Below are 26,454 nucleotides of genomic sequence, written 5' to 3' on the forward strand. Positions count from 1 at the left end.
TCGGGGGTCGGGATATATAATTTTTAATTAATTATATATATATATATATATATATATATATAATTCAAGCTTATATTCATTGTTCAATAATGAAAGCATAAATAGTAAATAGACTAATAGTAATACGGATACCAATACATCGGAAATTGAACTTTGATCCACACATAAAATTTAAATTCATAATTGAATTAAACAATGACATACATTGATCAATTCTCAACATTCATTTTGATACATACATCATTCATATGACATACTCACTATTCATCTATACCATGAGATTCAATAAAAATATTCAATAATGAAATATTCAAATACATTGATCCATATCATTCGTCATTCTACAATCTACATTGATTTAAAAATTAAATGCATCATTCATCATTCTATAATCTACATTGATTTAAAAATTAAATTCATCATTCATCATTCTAGAATCTAAATTGAAAGCAAAACATACTAGTATATTACTATATACTAGATATTGAAGTTTGAACACTAAATTTATATAACTCAGTTTCAAACTCAAAATAGTTAAGAGTGAAGAGTCAAGAATCAGTGTGAGGTCATCAATATCTAGTGTCACAAATCAAAAGTTAAAACTGAAAAGTAAAAATGGATGATGAGCACTGAAAATAAAATCAACGTCAAGGATTCATTCTCAATGATTGCTCCTCTACATCCATCTATTGTATGAAGTCATCAGGACCATCAATCTCAAAGCACCCATTTTGAGATGGGACGCCCAGACGCACCCCTTTTGGAGGAGTCTCGTCCCCCACACTGGGGAAGCACACCCCCTTGCGTCTCCCTACGACTCCCCAAAAAGGGTGTGTGGGGAAATGTTAAAATTGGACAACTAGGTCCAAACTCCATGTTCTGATGCTCAGATTAAGAGGCTAATATTTTTGTTGGATTCCTCTTTCTGAGAGGTGTAAAATCCATATAAAAATAGTCTTAATCCGATGAGCAGAACTTATATTTTGAATTTATTATTCTTAATAAATTATATGTGCTAGGTCAGCCAGTTTTGTAATGTAGGCTCACATGCCCAACAGATGTGTCACACACCCTCACTGATGGATATATATACAGGAAAAGTTGGAGAGAATTGGAACAAAAAAAACTCAACTCACATCTTCCTCTCTCATCCTAAAAGTACGAGCTACCAGAAGGGTTGTTGTGACACATGCTGGGCTGGCTGACCAAAGGAGACTTTGCTGGTTGAAGCATCCTGTTGACCGCCGAAACGAACACATTCATTTTTCTTGTTTCTGATTTGTCTTCTGTAAGATCTGCTTATATGTTCTATCTGCATTTTGCTTATCTACTTGTATGATTGCTGTGAGAAAAGTGAAATTGCTCTTAGCATAGAACATCTACAAAACTTTACAGGAAACACACCCCCAGTAGACTACCTGTCCTGGTTGCGTGGGGTGCGTGCACCCGACCCTGGGGGACGCGTCCCCGTGGAACATTGGAAAAAAGAGAGTGAAATAAAGAGGAAAAATAGAGAAAGGGGAGAGAAAAATGGAGGAATAGTAGAAGCGGGAATAGGAGATAAAAGGAGAGTATGATGTTGAGATTTCAAGGGCAAACAACCTAGAATGATTTTTCTTCCACAAATAACTACTTCCAATGATCAATTTGCATTAATGTCACATATCATTCATCCAATGTCATTAAGAAATAAATAGTTATACATAACATGAAAGAACAATAGAAAAAATAAACATGAAACCATGAGACAAGAGACATAGAAACTAGGCCTGAGGCCAGGGCAAAACCCACAAGGGGAAAACCCATAAAAGTCTTTCCTTACAAGAAAGAGAGAGAGAGAATTCAATTCATCATTACAACAAAAACAACCATATCAAGATAATAGCCAAACCAATAACTAAGAACAAGAGAGATCCCAAGCTGTTGAGAAATCTACAGGGAAATAGTTAGGATGATTTCTCTTTTCTGCTTGTGATGTCATTTTACTTTTCTTACTTATTAGCTTCTCCACTTATTATTATGTTTATGTATCATAAAAAAACTACCAAAACAAGAAGAACAATAGTACATAAGAACACAGGATGTAGGTTGCAAGCCCGGGCCAAAACCTCTCCACTTGAGAGGAAAACCCGCAAATATCATCTCTTCTTATAGATTCTTCAATTGACGAATTCCAAGACCTTTAGACCAAGACAAATACCCTCCAAGACCAAGTCCAACCCTTCCAGATGATGTGCTTCCTTTGTCCAAGTCAAAATCTCTTCCAACAACACAACTTCGACCCCCAACTTTAGAATTTCGGCCTCTATTGCATGTCTGGAATTTTCAACCCTCCTAGCAGTAGTTGCTACCACACGTGTGAGCTCATTCTTGCCTCTCAAGGCTTCTTCAGGTCTTTGCTTGGCTTTCTCCTTGTTCTGGTACTTGAGGATGACGTAATGTGACCTTCGTTGTCATTCTTTCTCTTCTTTCCTCAAGATCGATCCTTCCAAAGAAAAACCCTAGTCCAACAATGTAAACCCTAGCCTTCCTTCACACTTGTGAGATAGAAATAGCCTAGAAACAAGTCTTCTTCGTCCTCTTCCTTCTTCGCTCGCCTTAGGCCCTTGACTTACTCCTTTAGCCTTTTGCCAGTTTGTAGCACACTCAACATTTTCCCTTTTAGCCTTGGCCGTCTTGCCGTCCCTCGGGAAGCTTGTTCTAGGCTGTGACCTTCCCTAACAAGCCTCCCTTACCCTTGCAACCCTGTTCCTAGGCTTGTGGCTACTGCGCCAAGGCTACTACCTCCTTGTTTCAGCCTCAGTTCCTTCCTGAAGTAGCCAACAATACCTACAGGCTTGTGGTCTCTCCCCTTAACCTTTGGCATGCTTATGTGACAGATACGATAGCCTCGACCTACTAGTTTTTGCCTTAGTCAACTGCTTGAGTTTTCTCGACCTACTCTTTTAGCACTATGACTTGTTCCTAAGTCTGCGGTCACACTTAGGGCCTGCGGCCAACCCTTTTCTCAGCCTATTGTTTCCTACTACAACAAAACCTTTGCTCATACAACCCTTCCTTTCACCTGGAGCTAGGTCCCTTGTAGCCTCATCCACCACACAAGAAGAAATCTCCTTTATGCTTCTTGTCCCTTGTATTCATACCTTTCCAAGGAGTGTGAAACCCTAAGGGTCGTGTTTCTTGGCCTTGTTGTCCGACCTAAGCCGACTTGACCCTTGAGGCGACATATAATTAAATCTAAATATTTTTTGTGCCTTTTAATTATTCTTTCGTGCTCGACACAAACATCATGTGAGAAGTACCTCCTGATGCCACCAAATTTCAGTAGGGATCCTAAGCCAAATGACTCTAAAAGGAGCTGGAAAACTATACACCCTTGAATGGTCTTCGATAAAGAAAGGTTCAGGTTGAGAAAAAGATGATGGATTGGGGGAGACTATTAGCAAGTTGTGAGAGGTCGAGATAAGGTCTTTAGATATTCAAGTTATTTTTCCAACCTGCCACCATCAATTTATGGATTGCTGTTATAAATTGGGGCTTTAAAATAATGCAGATTCATACCATGCAAAATTTTACAACAACAATGGAAATAGCCTATGAAGGGTATTATCAACAAAGGCTTAAGGATATTGAAAAGGGGTAAACAAGGGATAGTTCAACAACGTGTTTTTGATGGCTGAAAATACACAAAACAACAAATAAAACCTAGATGCCAACCCTAAAAATGGCAGTGAACAATGCTTGAAATGGTAGATTTTTCCATTTCGACATTAATAGATGTAATACCAAACTTTAGGAAAATAACATATAAGTGCAATTCAATTATGTTGAAGTTTCTAAGTCTACTAGTTAGTTCCGTTACTAAAAATAACTTCAGCATCAGGAGGGAATAAATCAGTAAAGTGCATGGAGGGATTCTAATTAGTGAACTTAGAAACTTCAACATAATTGAATTGCACTTATATGCATCATGCTGCCCACTGCTGCACTGCAACTCAGTTACTGAGAAGTAAGTAACTGATCTCCCAACCTGACCTCCTTGTTGGGCTAGAGACACCCACTGATGCTGAAGCTCCCTCTGTCGCTGACAAGTGCTCCCTCTCTGACCTCTGCACTGCTGCAACAACTCCCTGCATCTCGCACCGTTGCACATCTCACTGTGCCGTCCTGCACTGGTGCAACACTCCCATGCCCCTCGCACTGCTGCTGCCTGCTAGCTTCGCGCTGTCTCGGGACTCCTGCACTGTAGCTCTCTCTGCCTCTTCATCCACATCCATCTCTACTCGACTTAGCCAGTCCTACTACTCCTCTTCGGGGCTTCTGTAGCAAGGTCTAATCGAAGAGGTTGGGTACCTCGAGGATCCTGGCCCTCATCGCCTGTAGTCCGCCTGACTATAGCTCGATGTCTCCCCACTCCTTCTCAAGTGGCGCATGTGCACTCATGGCACAGTCATCGTTTGTCAATACTTCCTTCTCTGCCCTTGCTGGCGCTGCCTTAGTCTCGGAAGACTCTCCCTTACTCTTTTTCCTTGGACACTGGGTCGCATAATGACCCAACTCCCCACAATGGAAGCACTTGATCTTGGAGAGATCCTTCTTCTGCTTTTCCTGCTTTCCCTCAAATGCTAGGGCAACATATTCCTCCTCCTGTTTGACTTTGATCCCCTTGCTACTGCTACCCGTCTTTGACTGCTGTCTGATCTCTTCCTGGCGAAGAGCCGCCCACATCTCATCCCAAGGTGGAAGTGTCCCTCTGCCTAGTATACTCTGGACAAATACCTCCTAGTCTTCTGAGACAGCATTCAGGGCTGTCCTCACCATCAATTCTTGATTCGACGTGGCTTCTATAGTAGTCAACTGATCTCGGATCTCATTCAGTTCTTTGAGGAAGGTGTCAATCGGTACTCCCTTCTTCATCTGATACAGCCTCAACTGATTCTCTAGTAACATTCTTCTTTGCACAGAAGTATGCTGGTACAATTTCCTGAGGGCCTCCCACATCTCATATGCCGTTTCCTTCTCGGCAATGTGTGGTACTACATGGTCCTTGACCTTGTCAAGGATGATGCTCTTGGCCCCCGCCATTGCCTCCTCGTACTTGTCGTTATCATTTGAGACAACTGGGATAGCTATAATCTTCAAGGCGGAGTTCTTGACACGATTTCTGTCAAGTACAGATAAGATTCTGGCCTTCCAGATTGCGAAGTTTGACGCTCTGTCCAGTCTGTCCTGGTCTCTTACTTCGTGTAGTGCTATGATGCTCTTCTACTTCCCTCCTTGAAGTTCTCGATCTGACTTCCTCCGAGTCTCGATTTCCCTCCTGGAAATCCTCCTGTCGATGTCGAGATGCCCCCTACTCTGATCGTCTGTGCAACTGCACCACTAAACCGAGTTTCTCGGCTAGAAACCCTTGGTAGAAACTCCCTCCTCTTGGCCTTGCCTTGTTAGGTACTGTTTTGACTACAGTACCTCACCAGCTCTACTTTTCAATGTTCCCACAGCCTTCTAAACCCCAAAAACCTGAGGGCGAGAGCTCCTAGGCTCTGCGCAATGTCGGCACCAACAACTCGGCCTCCTTAGCCGATTGCGTCAGCCATCCTAGCTTTTGCGTGGCTGTACGTGAGGCTCCCTTTGCCTCCCTTAGCCTCTGCGCTGCCTCTTCCTGGCTCACCCTTGATGACGCAGGCACTGCGTCACCCTTCCCTTGTTGCAGCTCTGCTAGAAACTGCTTCTGTCACCTCGGGACAATTGTTTTCCGCTGCTATTGCTCCGCTCAGCGGATGTCCTCAGTTCTCCTATGATGTACAATCATGCTCTGATACCATGTTGAAGTTTCGAAGTCTACTAGTTAGAAACCCTCCATGCAGATCTATACGCGGGTTCACCTTGAGAAAACAGCGTATGTACATAGGTTCTACACATTGAAGTTGCGTATACCTCATAAAATATGCTTTAGCTACTTCTGTTTGCTGTCGCAGTGTTCTGGGTTCTGGCTTGGGTTCTGGTTACTGTTACTGTTTTTTGGTTATAGCATTCTGAGAAGTGATTGATTGATTCAGTTTTGGTTGGTGCAAAGGAGATTGGTTGATGCATATATATTTGATGTTTGATTGATGTTATTGATGGATCTAGTCTGAAAATTTATGAAACGTGGTCCCTGGAAGAAAAGAGAAGGTTGTAGCCTTCTGTAGGCCAGCACCTATGTACTAGTAAACACATCAGCTAGTACAAGAGCTAGGGGGTTGTAGCTCCCTTCTAGGAGAAGCTGGAGAACGAGAGAAGGTTGTAGCCTTCTACAGGTAGAAGCCTGCATACTGGTATAAGACTGCACCAGTACAAAAATTGTAAAAAGAAGTTTCTTATTAAAAGAAGATAAAGACGATTGCAGCAGGTGGTTTTCACGCACATTGGGTTTCCACCTTATATCTTGTGTTCATGGTGTGTTTGTCTGTTCTGTTTTTACTGCACTTGGTTATTGTTTATATGGTTCTGATGCACAGATTAAAGATCAACATATGATGAATTAACTAAGTTATAAGTTTGCAGGGTATACGCTAGTTGCCTTAAATACAGTTGCGTATACACACAAGTTTCATTAACTGAAGTAGCGTATATAAATTTGGTTATGGAAATGAAATATTATTGACTTGCTAATACTGATTCACCCCCCCTCTCAGTATTATTTCCAACAATTGGTATCAGAGTAGGTCCTTCAGAAGAAGCTTGATCGCTTGAAGGAAGATCTATCATCATGAGTAACTACGAAAGAGAGGGATCCATTAGACCACCAATCTTTGATGGGAGCAACTTTGTTTATTGGAAGGTAAGAACCATAGTCTATCTTCAATCTCTTGGAACAGATGTCTGGGAAATCGTGGAAGGAGGATATACATTTTCATCAGCAATTCCTACAGATATGGCAGGTAAAAAGTAATATGAAACCAATGCCAAGGCTGTCAATACATTATTGGGGAGTCTGTCACAGTCAGAATTTGTCAAAGTTATGCAGCTCAAAACCGCCACAGAAATATGGGACAAGATTGTTCTAAGCTATGAAGGAGACAATCAGGTAAAACGTGCAAAACTGCAATTTCTTAGAATTCAATATGAAACTCTCAAAATGCACAATGATGAAAGTGTAGCTAGTTACTTCTTACGTATAGGTGAGATTATTAATTGCATGAAGAACTTGGGTGAAGAGAACTTTAGTTGAAAAGGTTTTAAGATCCTTGTCTACTAAGTTTGAATCAAAAGTTTCTGCCATAGAAGAAAAGCAGGATCTTCAGAGTATTATTATGACACAGCGACATGGAATCTTAACTGCTTTCGAAATGAGAAAAGGAGGTCCATCAGATATGAGAGAAGCCGCATTCGAAGCTTCAGGAAGGGAAGAACTCATTGAATTAGGACATATTTCAGAAGGAGAGGAAGAAGCAAACTTTGTTAAGAACCTTCAACGAGGTTCTGGAAGATTCAGAGGTAAACTACCTTTCAAATGTTTTGCTTATGGAAGAGTTGATCATTATGCGGCCAAATGCCCTCATAAAGATAAGCTTGATAAAGGTAAGGAATTAGCAAAATGGAATAGTAAACAAAGTGTAAGTAAGAAGAGCTACTATACGCATGAAGATAGCGATGGTGTATCAAATAGTGATGAAGATGAAAATAGTAATGATTATAGACTTCTGATGGCTTTTGAAGATGATTTCTTGGATGCTTTAGATGAAGATGACCTTTATGAAGAAATCTCTAAACTCAAAATTTGTTTAGAAGAAAAGAATATGATTATAGATACTCTGACATTCCAACTTGCTGAAAGAGAAAAACACAATGAAAAACTAGAATGTGAAATTGTGGGTCTAAGAAAGGATATTGAGAAAACAAAAACTCTCAATCTTAGATTTGCTAAAGGATCAGAAACCCTAAATAAAATGATCAAAGTGTAGCGTTCTCCTCTGATAAAGACAGGTCTTGGATATACTGAAGAAGCATCCCAAACACAAAAGCCGTCAACCTCCACTGAAAGCTATCTTGATGCAGCAAAGGGCAGTGAACAGGTTGACAATCGACAACAAAGGCATAAAGCAAATCGCTAGGTAAATCGGGCTCAATTTACTTCAAGGATAAACAGAAGCTACAACCAACCTCAGGTAAATCATACTCAATCTGTTTCAAGAATGAATAGAAACTACAATCACTAGGTCAGTAGATTCGATAATCGTAGGAACTTCTTCAATGGCCAATGTTTTTCATGTCATAACTTTGGACACAAAGCTGCTCAATGTGTTGCTTACAAGACCATCATGACTAGAAAAGCACGAAACCAAAGGAATGTGATGGGGATCATGAAGCGGACCTACAATAACTTTTCTCTTCTTGAAAATGAAATAGAATGCTCTATCTGCAACAACTTTGGTCACGAAGAATTTGAATGCAGGAATAAATTTCAACAAACATCTCAAAAGGAGCAAACTTTATTAAATCCCAAAATATGGAGAAAGAAAGAATCGCAAACAGAAAGATGTGGTATAGCCTTGTATGCAGAAGGACAAGAAAATTAGTGGTACATCGACAGTGGATGCTTGAAACTCATGACAGGTGATAAAGAAAAACTTCAGTCATATAATGCCTTAGAAAAGGAAAAGAAGGTTTCATTTGGAAATGACGCTCTTGCTGTCATAAAAGGTAAAGGTTCTGTTCTTTTAAAAGAAAAAAGTTAAAGCTGGGAATGTTATGTATGTTGATAGTTTAAAGCATAACCTGTTGAGTGTCAGTCAAAGGTGTGATCAAGGAAATGAAGTTGTATTTCGATCAAATGGATGTGTTGTTGGTGAGCTTGATACAGGAGAAACCGTGATCAAAGGTATAAGAACTCCAAACAACTTATACATACTCAAGGGAGGACAACAACAGTGCTATCTAAGCAAAAATGATGAACACTGACTATGGCACAGAAGATTGGGGCATCTAAGCTTCTCTCAAATAAGAAAAGCAAGCAAATTCCAAGCCGTTCGTGATCTTCCTGATATCAGCATTCCAGAAAATACAATATGCAAATCATGTCAATTTGATAAGCAAACTAGGTCGCAATTCCCTGAAAAGGAAGGATCAGCAAGTAAACCTCTTGAACTTGTTCATACTGATCTATGTGGACCATCAAGAAAAAAGTCACCTCGTGGAGAAGAATACTTTATATTGTTCATTGATGATTTTTACAGAATGTGTTGGATAGGACTTCTAAAGCATAAAGATGAAGCTTTTGAAAAATTCAAAGCCTTCAAAGCATTGGTTGAGAATGAATCAGATCGCAAAATCAAATGCCTCAGGTCTGATCGAGGAGGGGAATTTACCTCGGATGAATTTTTTGACTTTTGTGAAGAACATGGAATAAAAAGACAATTCTCCACTGCAAGGACTCCTCAACAAAATGGAGTAGTAGAAAGGATGAACAGAACTGTTCAACAAATGGCTCGGGCTATGCTAGATGAGTCTGGAACTCCTGCAACCTTCTGGGGTGAAGCTACATTCGCTGCCGTCACTATTATCAACAAAGCAAATGTTTGGGTAAACAACACTCAAACTCGACATGAACTTTGGTATGGTAAGACTCCTATTGTAAAATACTTCAAAGTTTTTGGAAGCAAATGTTACATCAAAAGGACTGATGAAAAACTTGGCAAGTTCGAACCCAGAGCAGATGAAGGAATTCTCCTTGGTTACTCTTCCCGAAGTAAAGAATATAAGTGTTATAATAAAAGACTTGGGAAAATTATTGAAAGTATTGATGTTGTGGTTGATGAAGCATGCAAAAATCCAAACTAGGTAAAAACCGAAGATTGTGGAGAAGATGAGGATTATCCTTCCACATCAAATCAGACTAATTCTGAAGAAGAAACCAATGAAGCACCAGAAGAACAGATAACAACAGAAGAAAAGACTCCATCCAGGTATGTTCAGAAAAATCATCCAGAGACTCAAATTTTGGGACAGAAAGAGGCAGGTGTGCAGACAAGAAGAACTATCACAGAAGCTTCAAGCTATCTAGCATTGCTTTCCTCCATCGAACCTCAAAATATAAATGAAGCATGCAAAGATGAATGTTGGGTCAAGGCCATGAATGAAGAACTTGAGCAAATTGAAAAGAATAATACTTGGGAATTAGTTCCTAGACCTCATGATAAGAATATCATAGGAACCAAATGGATATTCAAAAACAAGCTGAATGAAAATGGTGAAGTTATTAGAAACAAGGCCAGACTTGTTTGTAAAGGATATGCTCAACAAGAAGGTATAGATTTTGAAGAAACTTTTGCACCTATTGCTAGACTTGAAGCCATAAGAATGTTCCTTGCTCTTTCTAGTTTTCAGAAATTCAAAGTATACCAAATGGATGTAAAATTTGCCTTTCTTAATGGAGACTTAGAAGAAGAAGTATATATTGAGCAACCAGACGGATTCATCCTTGGAAATGATGCAAAACTTGTATGCAGACTCAGAAAGGTTCTCTATGGTCTAAAACAAGCTCCAAGGGCTTGGTATTACCGTCTTGACAAATACCTCCATCAACAAGGTTTTTCAAAAGGATCAACTGATAGCAATCTATATACAAAGATTGATAATAATAAATTGCTAATACTTGTTGTGTATGTTGATGATATCATTTTTGGTAGCAATGAAGAAGCCATGAGTCAAAACTTTGCTTTGGTAATGCAGCAAGAATTTGAAATGTCCCTGCTTGGTGAGCTCACATATTTTCTTGGTCTACAAGTTCAACAAAATAAAGATGGTATTTTTCTGTCACAAACCAAATATCTCAAGCATATCTTGAAAAAATATGGCATGGAAGATTCTAAACCAGTATGTACCCCTATGGTAACAGGATGCAGTCTCATCTCAAATGATGAATTAGCAGCAGTACATCAACCAACCTACAGATCCATGATTGACAGTCTACTTTATCTAATAGGTATCCGACCAGACATCATGCATGCAGTGGGAATAGTTGGAAGATTTCATGCCAATCCAAAGGAATCACACCTTCAGGAAGTCAAAAGGATTTTCAAATATCTTCAAGGAACACAAAATTTTGGTTTATGGTATCCTAGAGATACAGATCTTACACTTCATGTATATACAGATGCAGATTGGGCAGGAAACGTTGATGACAGAAAAAGCACTAGTGGTGGTGCATTTTATATGGGTTCCAGATTAGTTTCTTGGTTCAAAAGAAACAAAGTTCAATTGCATTATTTACAGTTGAAGCAGAATATGTGGCTGCTGCATCTTGCTGCACACAACTCCTTTGGATGATGCAAACATTGCAAGACATTCAGATCACATGTACTCCACCCATCTCCATTCTATGTGATAATACAAGTGCAATCAGTATTTCAAAGAATCCAGTCATGCATTCCAAGACCAAGCACATACCCATCAAATATCATTTTCTACGTGAACAAGTGCTTGAACAAAAGGTCAAATTGGAGTATGTTCCCTCCAAAAAAATAGGTTGCTGATATATTCGCCAAACCACTGCCTAGAGAGACATTTGAATATCTCAGACAGAAGCTGGGAGTAGTTGATGCATCATCTTGCTGTTGAAACTTATCTGTTTCAGAGAAAAGTGGTTATACGTGAGTTTCATGAAGCGTATCCGCGTACATACGCCGGTTGCTGTGGATACAGTCGCGTATATGTTGGTTTGAAGAAAAAAATAGTGGGCCAGACTCAGGGTGAAAGGAGTCTGATATGAGTTTGACAATGATCATCTGGCACAGGTTTAGGGGGAGCATATACTTCTAATAATGCATTGTTGGCATTATCTTAGAAGATCTTGCTACAAATTCACAGTTGTTTCTAATTTAGGTGGAACAGGTTCAGGGGGAGATCTTGGTTGCTGGTCTAGATGGTGATTGACAGATGCTGCTGATGATAGTTGCTGATAACTATCATGGTCTTGTTTCAGATATTTGGTCTCTATGTCATGTATATCTTTTAATGTCAAGGTCATGAAACGACCTATTTTGTTTCCCCACTATGCATGGGATGTAATGTTTGTGTTTTGACATGTATAATCAATTGGTGGATGAGTCAAACTTGGTATATCCCCACTTGGTTGGGAGATGGATGTATGAGTCTTTGGTGATAGGAAGGTCATTTATGATGTATGTATAGAGTCATGTTCTTCTTTTAGAACATCTTTTTGCAGACCTTGCTTATATTCAGGGGGAGCATGGACTCGAGCATGGAGCTCAATCAACACACTTCATCATATCAGAGAATTCAACATGTACTCAGGGGGAGCATAACCCTTTGCCCTTGATGACAAAGGGGGAGAGTGACTTGGGGTTGCCATCAAGTCTAAAGGGGGAGATTGTTGGCATTATGACACAGTTTTGGCACTATGACATAGGTGTTGTCCTTGATGGCAACTCACTCAGATGACAGATCACAGTTCAGACTCTCAGAATGAAGAAAGAGAGGTATACGCAGGTTCCTCATTGACCAAGCCGCGTGTACATGCGTGTTCGTAGACCAAAAGGCGCGTATAGCATACACACGCACTTTCACGGAAGGAAAGGCACGTATAGCATATACATACACTTTCACGGAATGAAAGGCACGTACATGTTGGAAAACTTAGTTTTGGTCCGTGGTATTTGGTCCATGGTATTTTGATCCATGGTATTGGTCCAAGGTATCTTGTCCGAAGTGTTGACCCCAGGTATTTGGTCCAAGGTATTGGTTCTAAGTGGTTTTGGTCCATGGTATTGAGTAAGGCCTAAGACTATAAAAGGAGGAGAAGATCATTAGGCAAGGGCACTCAAGCATTGAATATCTGATGAAGAGCAAGATCCAGAATATAGGTTATTGGGTTATGGTGCATAGCTGGATCTGAATCAAGGATGAACCTTAGCGCTTGATGAAGGATAAGATCTAATGATGGGTCAAGATCTTAAGGCTTGAAGAGAAGTATCTTTGTGTGGTTTGTGATCTTTTATCTGAATAACTAGCGCATGTTGTAATCTGTAAATATGATGATCTGGGTATAACTGATGTCTGGAATTGTTGTAAAGTTTAAATCATCATTTACAGATCTGTACACAGGTTCACTTTAGCAAAGGTGCATATACACACTGGTTCTGCATATCAAAACAACGTATACATCTTAAATTTGATTTGCAGATCTATACGCAGGTTCACCTTGAGAAAACAATGTATGTATGCAGGTTCGACACATTGAAGTAGCGTATACCTCATAAAATATGATTTAGCTACTTCTGTTTGCTGTTGCAGTGTTTTGGGTTCTGGCTTGGGTTCTGGTTACTGTTACTGTATTCTGGTTACAACATTCTGAGAAGTGATTGATTGATTTAGTTTTGGTTGGTGCAAAGGAGATTGGTTGATGCAGATATATTTGATGTTTGATTGATGTTATTGATGGATCCAGTCTGAAAATTTATGAAACGTGTACCCTGGAAGAAAAGAGAAGGTTGTAGCCTTCTATAGGCCAGCACCTACATACCAGTAAACACATCAGCTAGTACAAGAGCGAGCGGGTTGTAGCTCCCTTCCAGGAGAAGCTGGAGAACGAGAGAAGGTTGTAGCCTTCTGCAAGTAGAATCCTGCGTACTGGTATAAGATTGCACCAGTACAAAAATTGTAAAAAGAAGTTTCTTATTAAAAGAAGATAGAGACGATTGCAGCAGGTGGTTTTCACCCACATTGGATTTCCACCTTATATCTTGTGTTCATGTGTGTGATTGACTGTTCTATTTTTACTGCACCTGGTTACTGTTTATATGGTTCTTATGCACAGATTAAAGATCAACATATGATGAATTAACTAAGTTATACGTTTGCAGGGTATATGCTAGTTGCCTTAAATACAGTTGCGTATACACGCAAGTTTCATTAACTGAAGTAGCGTATATAAATCTGGTTATGGAAATGAAATATTATTAACTTGCTAATACTGATTCACCCCCCCGCCCCCCCCCTTTCAGTATTACTTCCAACAACTATGATCATCTTGACTTCGTCAATTGACTTTTTTGGAAGTCTCTAGAGCAAAATTGACCTCCCTTAATTAATCTGATTTAATTAACCACTTGTCCTAAGTTAGACTTAGGAAATATTTAATTATAGGCTTATTAATCTAATTGAGGTAGTTCTAAGGCTTTTCTGCAATGTTCCACCAAGACTCCGGTGCGGGGAGACGCGGGTGCGGGGAGACGCACAGGGGGGACGTGTGGGAGTACCCTCAAATTTTAGGGAAATTTCGGGGGTGCGGGGAGTCGTCGAGGTATATATATATATATATATATATATAATTCAAGTTGATATTCATTGTTCATTGTTCAATAATGAAAGCATAAAAATATTAAATAGACAATTGAAATTTGAGTCATTGATCCATCCTCATCATTCATTTTAATACATATATCATTCATATGACATACTCAAGTGACAAGTCTCATTATTGAATTAATTATTATTCATACATACCATGAGATTCGAAAAACAAAAATAAAAATCAATAATAAAATATTCAAATACATTGATCGATAACTCATTCAAATCAGCATTGCGTGGAAATGGAAATGACTTTGGGTTGAAATGAAGTGAGCTTTTAACTTTAAGTTTTGCCTTTCATGTCTTTTAGGTTTAGGCTTTTAAGTTTTAGTTATTTAGTTTTAATTTTAATTTTTTTTTAGACTTTTAAGTTTTAGTTATTTAGTTTTAATTTTAGTTTAAAAAAAAATTAATGGTTTTGATTTTTTAATTTTTTATTTTGAATTTTTTTATTTTTAAGTCTTATTAGACAAATTTAAAGGGGGACGCCCAGGCGCACCCTTTTTGGGGAGTCTAGACTCCCACACTGAAGGGGGACGCCCAGAAGCACCCTTTTTGGGGAGTCTAGACTCCCACACTAAAGGGGGACGCCCAGAAGCACCCTTTTTGGGGAGTCGTGGGGAGTCTAGACTCCCACACTGGGGAAACGCACCCCCTTGCGTCTCCCCAAGACTCCCCAAAAAGGGTGCGTGGGGAAACGCACCCCCAAGAGACTCCCCGTCCCGGGTGCGTGGGGTGCGAGGGGTGCGCGCACCCAACCCTGGGGGACGCGTCCCCGTGGAACACTGCTTTTCTGATGAAACCTTTTCTGTGTTTTGGAAATCCTATATTCCTTAGCCTCTTAGACACCATAGGGACTAAAACACCTATCCGTTGCTACCCCAAAAAGTAACAAGGTAGAGCTCATGCTAGGCTTTTGCCCACATGCTAATGTGTATGTCCCCACCATCTTTTGCATTTTGATATTCTTTCATTTAGTTTGCTTGTGGCCATTATATGCTTTTTCCTAGTCTTTTAGTTGCATCAACCTTCCAGGGCAAAGTTTCGAGCCCTACTTAGGTGTGTGGATGTATGGGTGTCAAATCCCAGAGAACCAATGGTCAGCTGAACCCGAAGAATGGAGGTGGAATAAGGGCTTGTAATGTATGATGGAAAGTGGTAATTATGGAATAGGGATAGATGGAACTCACTATCTCAATCAAGGCTTCTTGGCTTGCCCCCCTCCTAAACCCATTGGGCCATTAGGGGAAGTCCCACTGGACTAGGATCGAAGATCAACCCCCATTTAAGGTTGAGTTTAGAAGATCACAGTCAAAACCCCTCTTTCTTCAAGGTCACCCCATAATCTATAGCAAAAGTGAAAATACAAGCAAGCATAAGCAGTGAATTGCAAAATTAATAAAGTACCTTTTGATTGGAGGCCCACCTTCATTCCTGTGCTCTTGCCAGATTGGTAAGAATTCATGTGGCTGACGTAGGTGGCAGAGATGAAATGGTATGCTGTCATCGGCTAGTGGTGGCTGTTAGGGGCTGCTGGCTGGCTGGATGCGAAGTGTGGGTGAAATTTTTTATCCTACGGGGTCACCAACCTTTGGTGGGTTACAGGGCCCAAAAACGATGTGATATTCCTTGTTTTGTGAATATATAATTTTTGAAAATCTGGTTATGATATAGATTGTTTGAAGAAAGGGAAATCGACTGATGTTTCAGGTTCTCAAACAAGACCCATCTGTTGAGCTTGAGGAAGAAAGAGCATTGAAAACTAGGGAATAAGTATGAGATACTTGCTTTGATCTATCTTGTCCATTGTTTTGAAGCTTGGACCAGTTCGACTCAATACCAGTCAAACCGATTGAGTTGACAGGCAATTGAGTCATCTTGGCTTGGGGGGCAGTTTTGTACCAAACTGAGCCAAACTGTCCTGAACTCGCTGAGTCAGTTTCGGTTTCTGTGATAGTCATGATGGTTGGATTAGAGGCTTGAAAATAATATTGGTAGCTTCCGACGAAGCTAATGTAAGTCACTCTCCAGATGTGCCTGGGTATCAATAACCTTGACAGCTTGGAGAATCCTATTTGGACGTAAACAGTGGTGTCTTTCATATTCCTTAGTGTCAATGGATGTTACCTTTATTTTGTAACAGGTGTCTAGCTATATAATGTATTTCATTCAGTGACCTGATACTACCGAATCCTTTTACACCTCTATGTTGGTTAATGGCAGGTTGGGTTTTTATTTTACAAATTGGTGGTTGCTATGTTGCGGGGGAGCGCCCCCCCCCCCCCCCCCCCTCGAGCGCGCTCCCAAAACCGCGCTCCGGACGGGAGCGGCTCGGGAGCGCGCTCCCAAAATCGCTCCCAGACGGGAGCGGCTCGGGAGCGCGCTCCCAAAATCGCTCCCGGACGGGAGCGATTTTCGGGAGCGCGCTCCCAAAATCGCTCCCGGCCGGGAGCGATTTTCGGGAGCGCGCTCCCTTAAAAAAATTTGCTCCCGGACGGGAGCGGCTCGGGAGCGCGCTCCCAAAATCGCTCCCGGACGGGAGCGATTTTCGGGAGCACGCTCCCTTAAAAAAATTTGCGCTCCCTGGTCTGTCAGGGAGCGACTTAGGGAGCGATCGCTCCCGAGCTCCCGGAGCGATTTTTAATGCCCGGGAGCGATCGCTCCCTGATCGCTCCCGGGCATTAAAAATCGCTCCGGGAGCGATTTCAGCCGGGCCGGGAGCGGGTCGGCGGAAAAAAAATCCGCCGGACCCGAAATTTCAAAAAAATTTAGAATTTTTTTTTTTATTTTATAAGCGCAATGGGCCAAAAAAATTTCATTTCAACTTCATTGAGCAAGAGATTGAGAGCTGGAGCAAGAGCAAAGGAGCAAGGAGCAAGAGCTGAGGAGCAAGGAGCAAGAGCTGAGGAGCGAGGAGCAAGTGCCAAGGAGCGAGGAGCAAGCCTGCAGAGGTAAGTAACTTAATCATTTAGTTAGTTTAGCTGGTTAGGTAGTTAATTTGGTTAGTTTAATTTAGCTGTTTGAGTTTAAAGATCATGTATTTAAATTAAATTAATAAATTAAATGAATTAATCCCAATAAACTAAATTAATTTGCAGATTCAAGACTCAAACCCTACAAACATCAAACACCATGGACCTGGGGATATTTATTGGCATTTTCCTCTTCCTGGTCCCTTTTATGGTTATTATGGTGGTGGAGAGTAGGAAACGGAGGGGGCCTGAAACTGAAGAGGTGGATGAAGAAGTCGGAGGAAGTCAAATGGGTGAAAACCCCAGTGAGGAGGAGGTGGAGGAGGGTGAACATGACCCTCAAAAAACTAAACAAGACCAAACTCCACTGTGGAAATATTTTCAAAGGGCTGAAACAGGGAGAGGGGGTGGAACCACTAAATTTCATTGCCCCCATTGCAACACTGATTACACAGGTTCATACACCTGTGCTAGAAGACACCTCTGCGGGAAAAGGCCATGGGATGGAGAGAAACAAATAGGAATCAAAACTTGTGCAGCGGTGTCAACAGCAGATAGAGCCAAATACATAAAGGAAGAGGAGGAAGCCCAATACAGAACAAAAAGATCAAGGGGTTTCTTTGAACCAAGCTCACAAAGAACTCCTTCAGCATCCTCCCAAGGCAGTGGATATGGACATGGAGGCACAGGGTCATCATCTTTACGCCGTAGAACCATATCAGATTTCCTTGATGAGGGGTGTAGGAATGATGTGGATTCAAAAGTTTACAGGTTTCTCTATGCATGTGGGATACCATTCAATGTTCTACGCTCACCTTATTGGAACGAAATGGTTTCTGCCATAAATGATGCCCCTAAAGGATACAAGAGCCCTGGGTATGACAAGGCAAGAACCGTTGGCCTTGATCATGAAAAAGCAAAAATATCACATTCTTTGAATAAAATGACAAGTTCTTGGACTGACTATGGGGTGTCCATTGTATCTGATGGATGGACAAATGTAAAAGGCAAGCCATTGATAAGTGTTCTTGCTGTGTCTGTTAGTGGTCCCATCTTTCTAGCTGCACATGATTACTCAGACAAGTTCAAGACCGCTATCAACATTGCAGAAGCATTACTTGAAACAATTGAGCGTATTGGCCCATACAATGTCATCCAAGTCATCATTGATAATGCTGCTAATTGTAAGGCAGCGAGAGCAATTATTGAGGATAAATACCCGAACATATTTTGGTCTGGATGTTTGGTTCACACATTGAACCTTTTGTTGCATGATATTGTCAAAAACAAAAATGCACAATACAAATGGATTGGTGATTTGTACAAGAAAGGCAAACAAATGATAAAATTTATTACAAATCATAGCAATACCCATGGCCTTTTCCGCAATCACTCGAGATTGGAGTTGCTGAAGATTGCGAAGACAAGATTTGGTAGCTATTACCTCACCTTCAGGCGCCTTGTGAAGGTAAGAGAGGCATTAGCTAGCATGGTATCAAGTCCACATTGGCAGGTATTAAAGGAAAGGGCTACAAATGCAGCTGACATGGGAGGTTTTGAAATGGTGGAGGAGGCCGCTCTTGATGGGCAGTTTTGGACAAGTGTGAGGCAAGTATTGGATTTCACCAAGCCAATTTATCACATGATTCGGTTTGCAGATACAGACAAACCAGTGATTGGCGAGGTGTATGAGCAAATGGATACCATGTTGGGGCAAATAAAAGATATTGTTCATAATAGAGATCCCAACTTGTACAAACTAATTCATGATTGTGTGTGTGAACGGTGGAATAAGCTTAATGTTCCACTACATTGCTTGGCGTATATCCTTATGCCAAAATACTACTCTTCATCTTGGTTGGGCAAACCTTCAGCAGGGGGTGGGGTTAGGACCAAACCCCACTTAGATCAAGAGGTAACTAGAGGATATTTGGAAGCATTTAAAAAATTGATACCTGACAGGGAGGAATGTGCAGCTGTGCGCCTTGAAATAGGCAAATACCTCAGTGGCAGTGGTTTGTATGGTAACTTCCATGCAATGGACGACAGAGATAAATTTGATACTCTCACATGGTGGGAAACATATGGCGGCCACGGACTTTTGCCAAAATTGGCAAAAAAAGTTCTTTCACAGGTTGTAAATTCTTCTTCTACAAAGAGGTGTTGGAGCACCTACAGTTATATACATAATGTGAAAAGAAACAGACTCAACGAAAACCGAGCAGAAAGCTTGGTTTATGTCCACTACAACTTGAGGTTGTTGAGCCATTACTGTGATCGGGCTAATGAAGATCCCACATATAAAATTTGGGACAATCACCCTGAGGACGACAATTTGGAGGATGGCATTGTACATATTGAAGAACTAGAAGAGGAGCTTGTAAGGGATGAAAATGAAGCAGCTGCAGCAGCCATGCCACCTCCACCTCCACCATCCAGTAGCAGTGCTCGGGGCCCGAGTCTTGTTCCATTGCTGTCGCCACCTCCATCGGCATCGACACCCTCGCGTGGAGGCTCTAGTTTTGGTCGTCGGTCTGTGCGGGAGACTCCTAGAAGACCACCACAACCTACTTATACTCCTGGAGACTCTCGTGGCAAGGGCCACTTGTAGATTTACAGTTTACTTGTCTTTTTTAGTTTCTATTAGACTTTAGTTTTCATAACTGTTGAGTTTTGAGTCCTTGACTCTTGACTCTTGACTCTTTCATATCATTATGACATTATGATATTTTTTGTAAACATTATATCACTGTGACAATGAAAATTTGAAGTTTGAAGTTGGGCCTTGGCAATTATAACTCATTGGTAATGATTGTGAATTATGAATATGATGCTTTGTGAAAGACTAAAGTTGTTTCATTTCATCTCATTATTCATGTTTCATTTTATAAATTTTTAACATTTCATATCATGTTAACAGTTAGAAGTTAGGACTTAGAAATATCTTCGATATTACTTCTTGTAATGGTTAAACTTGGCTTACAAGTACAACTTTGGTGATCAATGATGATAAATGTTATTGAATTTTCAATTCTGAAAGCTTGAAGTTGAAACTTTAATATTGAATTTGATGAATCATGATTTATAAGACTCAATATGTTGCAGTTGTAATATGTATTTTACTAACTTGTGGACATGGTTGATGACGATTATAATTTCTAGATGATTGATGTGATATGGTTCAATGATCAATTTATGTTTTTTTATGTTTTTTATGTCTATTTCATCATTCTACATGTTTTTGTTGACATATATGTATCAAAAATTAAAAAATATAAAAAATATATATGTTTTTAAAAAATTGCTCCCGGATTCGCTCCCAAACCGGGAGCTTCTGAAAATGGTCGCTCCCGCTCCCGCCCGCTCCCGCTTCCGCTCCCGCTCCCCGCTCCCGCTCCCGCTCCCAAGTAACATTGGGTGGTTGTGTTCTAGAAGAATGTGCATAGAGAGAACATTGCATGTATCTGAGACTAACTGTGTAGGTAAGTCTTGTGTCAATGACTGGGCTGTGAATGGGAATGAGGAACTTACTCTATATGACCCTATCGAAGACATTTGCTTTTGCATTGAAAGAGAACTAGGGATAATATTTTATGTATTTTTTGGAAAACCGAGTCGTTGAAATGAAACTGGCTCTGAGTTGAAAGGTGAGTTGATAGTGGCTGAGTCGAAGTCGAAGTCTGAGTTTTAAAACTATGATCTTAACCAAATGATGATCAAGTCAACCTTCTTATGATATTAATAATTGGTGTCCAGTTCTCATTGAGCACAAGGCCATAGTCTCTATTTAGATTATCATGTTTGTTCTCAATTTCCAAAGCTTTTTTGACGAATCTCTTTGAGAAATGGTTTTCTTTGACAATAACCTTTGTGTTTTTAATGCATATGTGATGATTAGATCTTTTAGAGTATTAACTAAGGCTGTTTTTTATAATTCTTTCACGTTGTATGTATGTTGTGTGTTCTTTGATTCTGGTTTGAATTGAGCATTTTTTTGTCAAATGTAAGAAAGATACAGAAGCAAGAAATCTTGTATACTCCTTGAGAATGGAGGGGGTTAAGAGGATCTTTGATGATTTTGATAAGATGCTTCTAATTATCATTGTCCAGAAACTGTGCCTTTCCACATTCTGGGAGTATTGAATGGAATGTAACCAGTTTACAACTCTCTCCAGACATCCCTTTGGTTGAACATCCATGTTGCATGGAGGACATGGCCCATGAGAGGCAGATCGTGGGTTTGTGTAAGATACCCTCCTGGAAGTATCTCAAATTTCCCCTTTAATTTCTGAGTTTTGCTAAGTTTTTACTTAGAGGTTTTCTGTCAAACAGTTTGATTGAACATAGCTTGAGGTATAATTTTCATGCTTTTATTAACTTAGAAATACACAGTACCCATAGAGACATGAATAAGGCTTTAACTCAGCAAGATGCAATTTATGTGAAGCCCAAAAATTTTACCGATCCAATTAGAAGCAAGCAACAGCCTTACAAGCTTATATTTCCCCTTCTGAAAATAACTCAGAACATACCAGAAATCAATGAACTTTTCAGGGATAATGTCAGCAAGGTTCCAGGCTATAGGTCTGATTCTATATATATCTATATATATATATATATATATCTACTCAGAAAAGGCCTCAAGTACAGCAATCGCCACATCTCAGCCATATTTGGCGTTGAAGAAATTGGCTTATGTAGCCTTAGGTTTGTTTAGACATCTCTTCACCTTGAAAATGGTAGTCCTGTGTTTTCAGTAGCATTGAAGGTACTCACACCAGTATTTCTCTGATCGCTATATATCAGTGTCCTATTGTGTGAACAATATCTAATAGCTAGGCAATGAAATCCTTAAACGATCATGCTTACAGTTTTGGAATTTCCTATATGGTAGCTTTTGCTGAAGGATTTGGAATTTCTTTTAAAGTATCAGTCCATGCTTTTAAATTTGGTTGAAAGCTTGAGTGTGTATTGATGATCAATTTATGGACTCATTGGCAGAAAAATATGCATATGAGATATGTAATGTTTGTGGAAAGGATTGGTTTGGCCCTCGGCAAGGATAAACTGCTCTTTGGTTCACTGATGAAGACCTCACATATCACAATGGAGAACACGAGCAATCCAATATGCAATGAAATTTCTTCTTGTAGAATCTGGTTGGCAATAGAGGTGTTGTGCACATGGAAGTGGCCAGGAGGCAGTGCAGTGGAATATCTCTTGCCATTCCTATGTGAATGTGCAAAAAAAGATGCGGGTCATCCTCAACAAATTATGGTGAACTCTATCATTAATATATTGTTTACAGGGGCATTAACAAACAGTGCTTTGGATAATTTCTACCCTCTAAATGCCTGGCCTATCTCTGATAAGGAAGTAGATAAGATTGAGGAGCCGTTCTTGCGGGCTTTGGTCATGTTACTTGTAGTGCTCTTCAAGGATGGCAGTGTCTGGACCAAAGCAGATGCTTCCAGATTATTTCATTATTTCCAGAAAAAGGAATTCCAAAATGCATCTGCTGTCAATGGCTTTACAAGGATTATACCACATATTTTACAAATCCTTGTTCCGATATTGCGGAAGAGAACTGTGAACTTGGAGGAAACCAATCAAGACTTTTCATTGGCAGAAGTGGATACAGGAAACGTGCAAGAGAATACATGCCAGTGGCTGCAAAGAGCTCTTTCTGGACCACCCTTAATATTATGTCAAATGGGACAGCCAGGTGAATAGAAATTCTATTGACAAATCATTGTCCATTTGATTGGCTACTTGTATGAAACTGAGGGGATTTCTTAGCAGTTATTTTATCATGTTAAGGTTAAACTGTTGTTAATTTGCCTGGAAATTAGACAATGCCAAATAATAATTTTCTTTTATATGTTGCAGATGTAGAAGAATGGGTTCGTGTGGCAGTGTCCTGTTTTCCTTTCAGTTCAGTTGGTGGGATGGCAACCTTAGTGATGGCATCTGCAGCTAACATAAGTACACAAGAAAGAGAACTGCTCTTGGCCTTGTTCCAGAAGCAAGCTTCTCAGGAAGCGATATCTGGATATCATGCACTTGCAGCTGAGCGTCGAGCCTCGTTGGCTACAGTGTCAAATAGAGATATTAGATGGGAGCATGCCAGAGAACTAGGTCTGGCTCGACTAATGGCAGTTGCTATTGGGTATTGTTGGCAAGCATTTGGGGAACATGAATGGGTTTTTGTGCTTGCTCAGCTGCGCAAATGGCTAGAGTCAGTAGTTGGTCACATGGAGGAATTGGCAGAAGGCATTCATGATGCTACAAGAGTAGAAGTCGATCATACAATAGAGTATGTTGAAAAGATAGTTAATGGGTCTAGGGATTTTCCAATGGATCTAGCAGAAACATGTGTTTTCATTTTCGGTCTTCTGTTTGGACTTCAGAATCTAGATGGAGCAGTAATGACCAGTTCGTTGAACTCCTTAAAGGCTGTCAATTGGGAAAGAGCAGAAATACGTGCTTTTGAAGACATTCTTCGGTTGTTTTTTGCTACAGGTTTAGCTGAGTCGATTGCATCAAGCTCTTGTTCAGGAAAAGCTGCTGGAGCTGTCATAGCACTATCACGACAGCATGATGTTCACTTCTGGGAAAATGTTGCTGCTATTGTACTTTGTGCTCCATCACGAGCAAGGGAAGCAGCAATGCGGGCAGCTGACCTGTGGGGGCTAAGAAAAGGAGGAATAAATGCTTTGTATGCTATTCTTTTTTCAGTTTATCCAATTTCATCTTTGCAATGGGCTGCCTATAATTTTCTTTCAACTGATCCAGTTCAGCCATTTGGCGTCACAAAAGAAGTTCTTAGCTCCCAATCAGAAGAAAGCACTGCAGAAAATGGAGAGGCTGATCAAACTACAGACATCGATTCATCTTCAGAAGAGCCATCTTTTGTTAGGGCTGAGCTTCATTCTGTCCTTCAGACTCCACCTTCTGAGCTACTCGAAAGCCATCTTACTGCAGATAATCGGGTAATGCAAAGGTTGCTGTGCATGAACTGAAAATTTTACTATAACAAAAATTTGTCAAAGTTGGACTTCAGATGTTTTTTGATATGCAGTAGGTTTGTCATTTATGTCTGTTATGTGTATTGTCTTGTACATTTGTAGGTCCGATATCTGCTTGCATGGTCATTATTTTTGACTCGTCTCCAAGCAGTGCCTTCTCTATCGGCTGCAAGGGAACGCATGGTACAATATATACAAGATTTTGGCAGTCCTTCAACATTATTGGATATCCTTTTTCACCATATACCATTAAAGCAAAGCTCATCACCTGGGTTAAAGAAGAAAGGTAATGCAGCTGTAATTGAAGCAACGAATGCTGCAACTGCAGCAAGACAATCAGCTGCAACAAACTCATTATCTTTCGCTGTGGAGGCATTATGGCCAATAGGGATAGAGGAAATGGCTACACTTGCTGGTGCAGTTTATGGATTGATGCTTCGTGTTCTACCAACATATGTTCGTGATTGGTTCACTAGTTTAAGGGATAGATCTGCAGCATTGTCTATTGAGGCATTTACTACAGCGTGGTGTAGCCCTCAACTTCTTGCTGATGAGTTCTCTCAGGTATTTTAATTTATCTAATGTTTTGCCAACACTTTTTTTTTAATCAAAGAACAGATTTCATTCACTTCAAAAACATTTTACATCTACTACAAGCATAATTTTTCAATAAACCAATTGAGCTGCAACAAGCAAACCACTGTCACTTCCTTGTGACAACTAAAAAAGTAACAAAATGCCATTCTGAGTTCAAAATGCCTTTAAATCTACAATTCTGCCACAAGTTTTCAGAGTTTTAAGGATTTAACAATATTTTCCGAAAGAGATATCGAAAGTTTAACATAACATAGAGTTTACAAAATAAATACCTTTGATCATGCATATATCGTGTCACATAGCCGGGAGAAAAGGGATGTCACCATTAGCTTTCCACCATGGCCCAACCACCCATTTTTGTTTTATCCTTGAGTTAACGGTGTGATATTTCCTTTTCATGGCGGTATATATTTCAATTCTGTTCAACCAAATACATAAGGCAGCCCAGGAAAATATGCATGAAATAACTGTACTTCAGGGAATTATGTTTCCAGCCCTAAGGGCATGCTGCCCAATCCCCAACATAGAGCACATCTGAAATTATCCTTATTACAGAGGATTTATTGCAGTAACAAATCTGTCTCTTTAGCATCTATATACTTGTCAAATCACTCAAGAAAATCTGCTTACCGTTCAAGATAAATCATCATACCAAACAACCTTAGAAATTACAATGATGAGGGTGTCTATACATCATTGGTCTCACTAGCATTGTGCTCAGATCTCGTGGAGAGATAGAGCTGTTAGTGAAGGCCTTGCTATGTGACAATGCTGGTTGATATGATGCTAAACAGATGGGTTACCAATCCGATTTTTCTTATGAGAATTTTTCAGATTGAGAATGACCAAGTACCATTATGAATACCTCCCTAGTTAAGAGGGAGCGTTGAAAAGTGTAACTAGGTTTGGTCTTCATAACGTGTAATTGTGATTTTATGTAATTGATGAAAAAAAGAAGAAAAATAATATTATTATTGTAATACTTGTCTCATTGGTTTCATGAACAAGGAATTTTATTTTTAGCGATGGCTCCCATCGTGAGCCTTTAGGAGTTGTCATCTAGTCATAAAAAGTCAATTTGAGTCTATGTCATGTATGAAGGACCCATCTTGGGCATGTTACATTTTGTATGAGTCACTAAATAAGTATGAAAGCCCTCCACGACAAGCACAAGAGCTCTCCTTCAAGTCAGCTTCAAAAAAGAATAATATAAACTCTCCAAAGGACATGTCGGGTCATTATGATGGGAAACAACTATTTATAGGCAGCTCGGCCAAATTTGATAAGGCAGATTTTAAATATTTCCTAGGTATAAACTTAAGGAATATGGTTAATTTATAAGTATTAATTAAGTCAAGGCGAGAACATCTAGAAACTCACATAGATCGATCTAGAAATGATCCTAGCCATAGATTATGTTTTAATCTTGGCTGTTGGTGCTCTAACAGTGGATTATAAGAGGAGGTCGATGTGGTGATGGAGGATACACCAATGCAGATACT

At 40.0% G+C, this 26,454-nt stretch overlaps 1 protein-coding gene across 1 annotated transcript in view; it reads left to right on the top strand.

Annotated features, from left to right (window-relative positions):
* Window positions 1–26,454, top strand: part of LOC149162803 (HEAT/U-box domain-containing protein) — a 407,100-nt gene that overhangs the window by 283,777 nt on the left and 96,869 nt on the right. The window contains exons 13-15 of the mRNA XM_089437404.1: window positions 22,329–23,052; window positions 23,217–24,319; window positions 24,458–24,919. Coding sequence (XP_089293530.1) covers window positions 22,329–23,052; window positions 23,217–24,319; window positions 24,458–24,919 — 2,289 coding nt within the window. The remainder of the gene's footprint in view (window positions 1–22,328; window positions 23,053–23,216; window positions 24,320–24,457; window positions 24,920–26,454) is intronic.

The sequence above is a fragment of the Pinus tabuliformis genome, chromosome 5_2, assembly GCF_031772625.1.
Source record: "Pinus tabuliformis cultivar Carrire ecotype Pingquan chromosome 5_2, CPIR1, whole genome shotgun sequence".
Taxonomy (NCBI): domain Eukaryota; kingdom Viridiplantae; phylum Streptophyta; class Pinopsida; order Pinales; family Pinaceae; genus Pinus; species Pinus tabuliformis.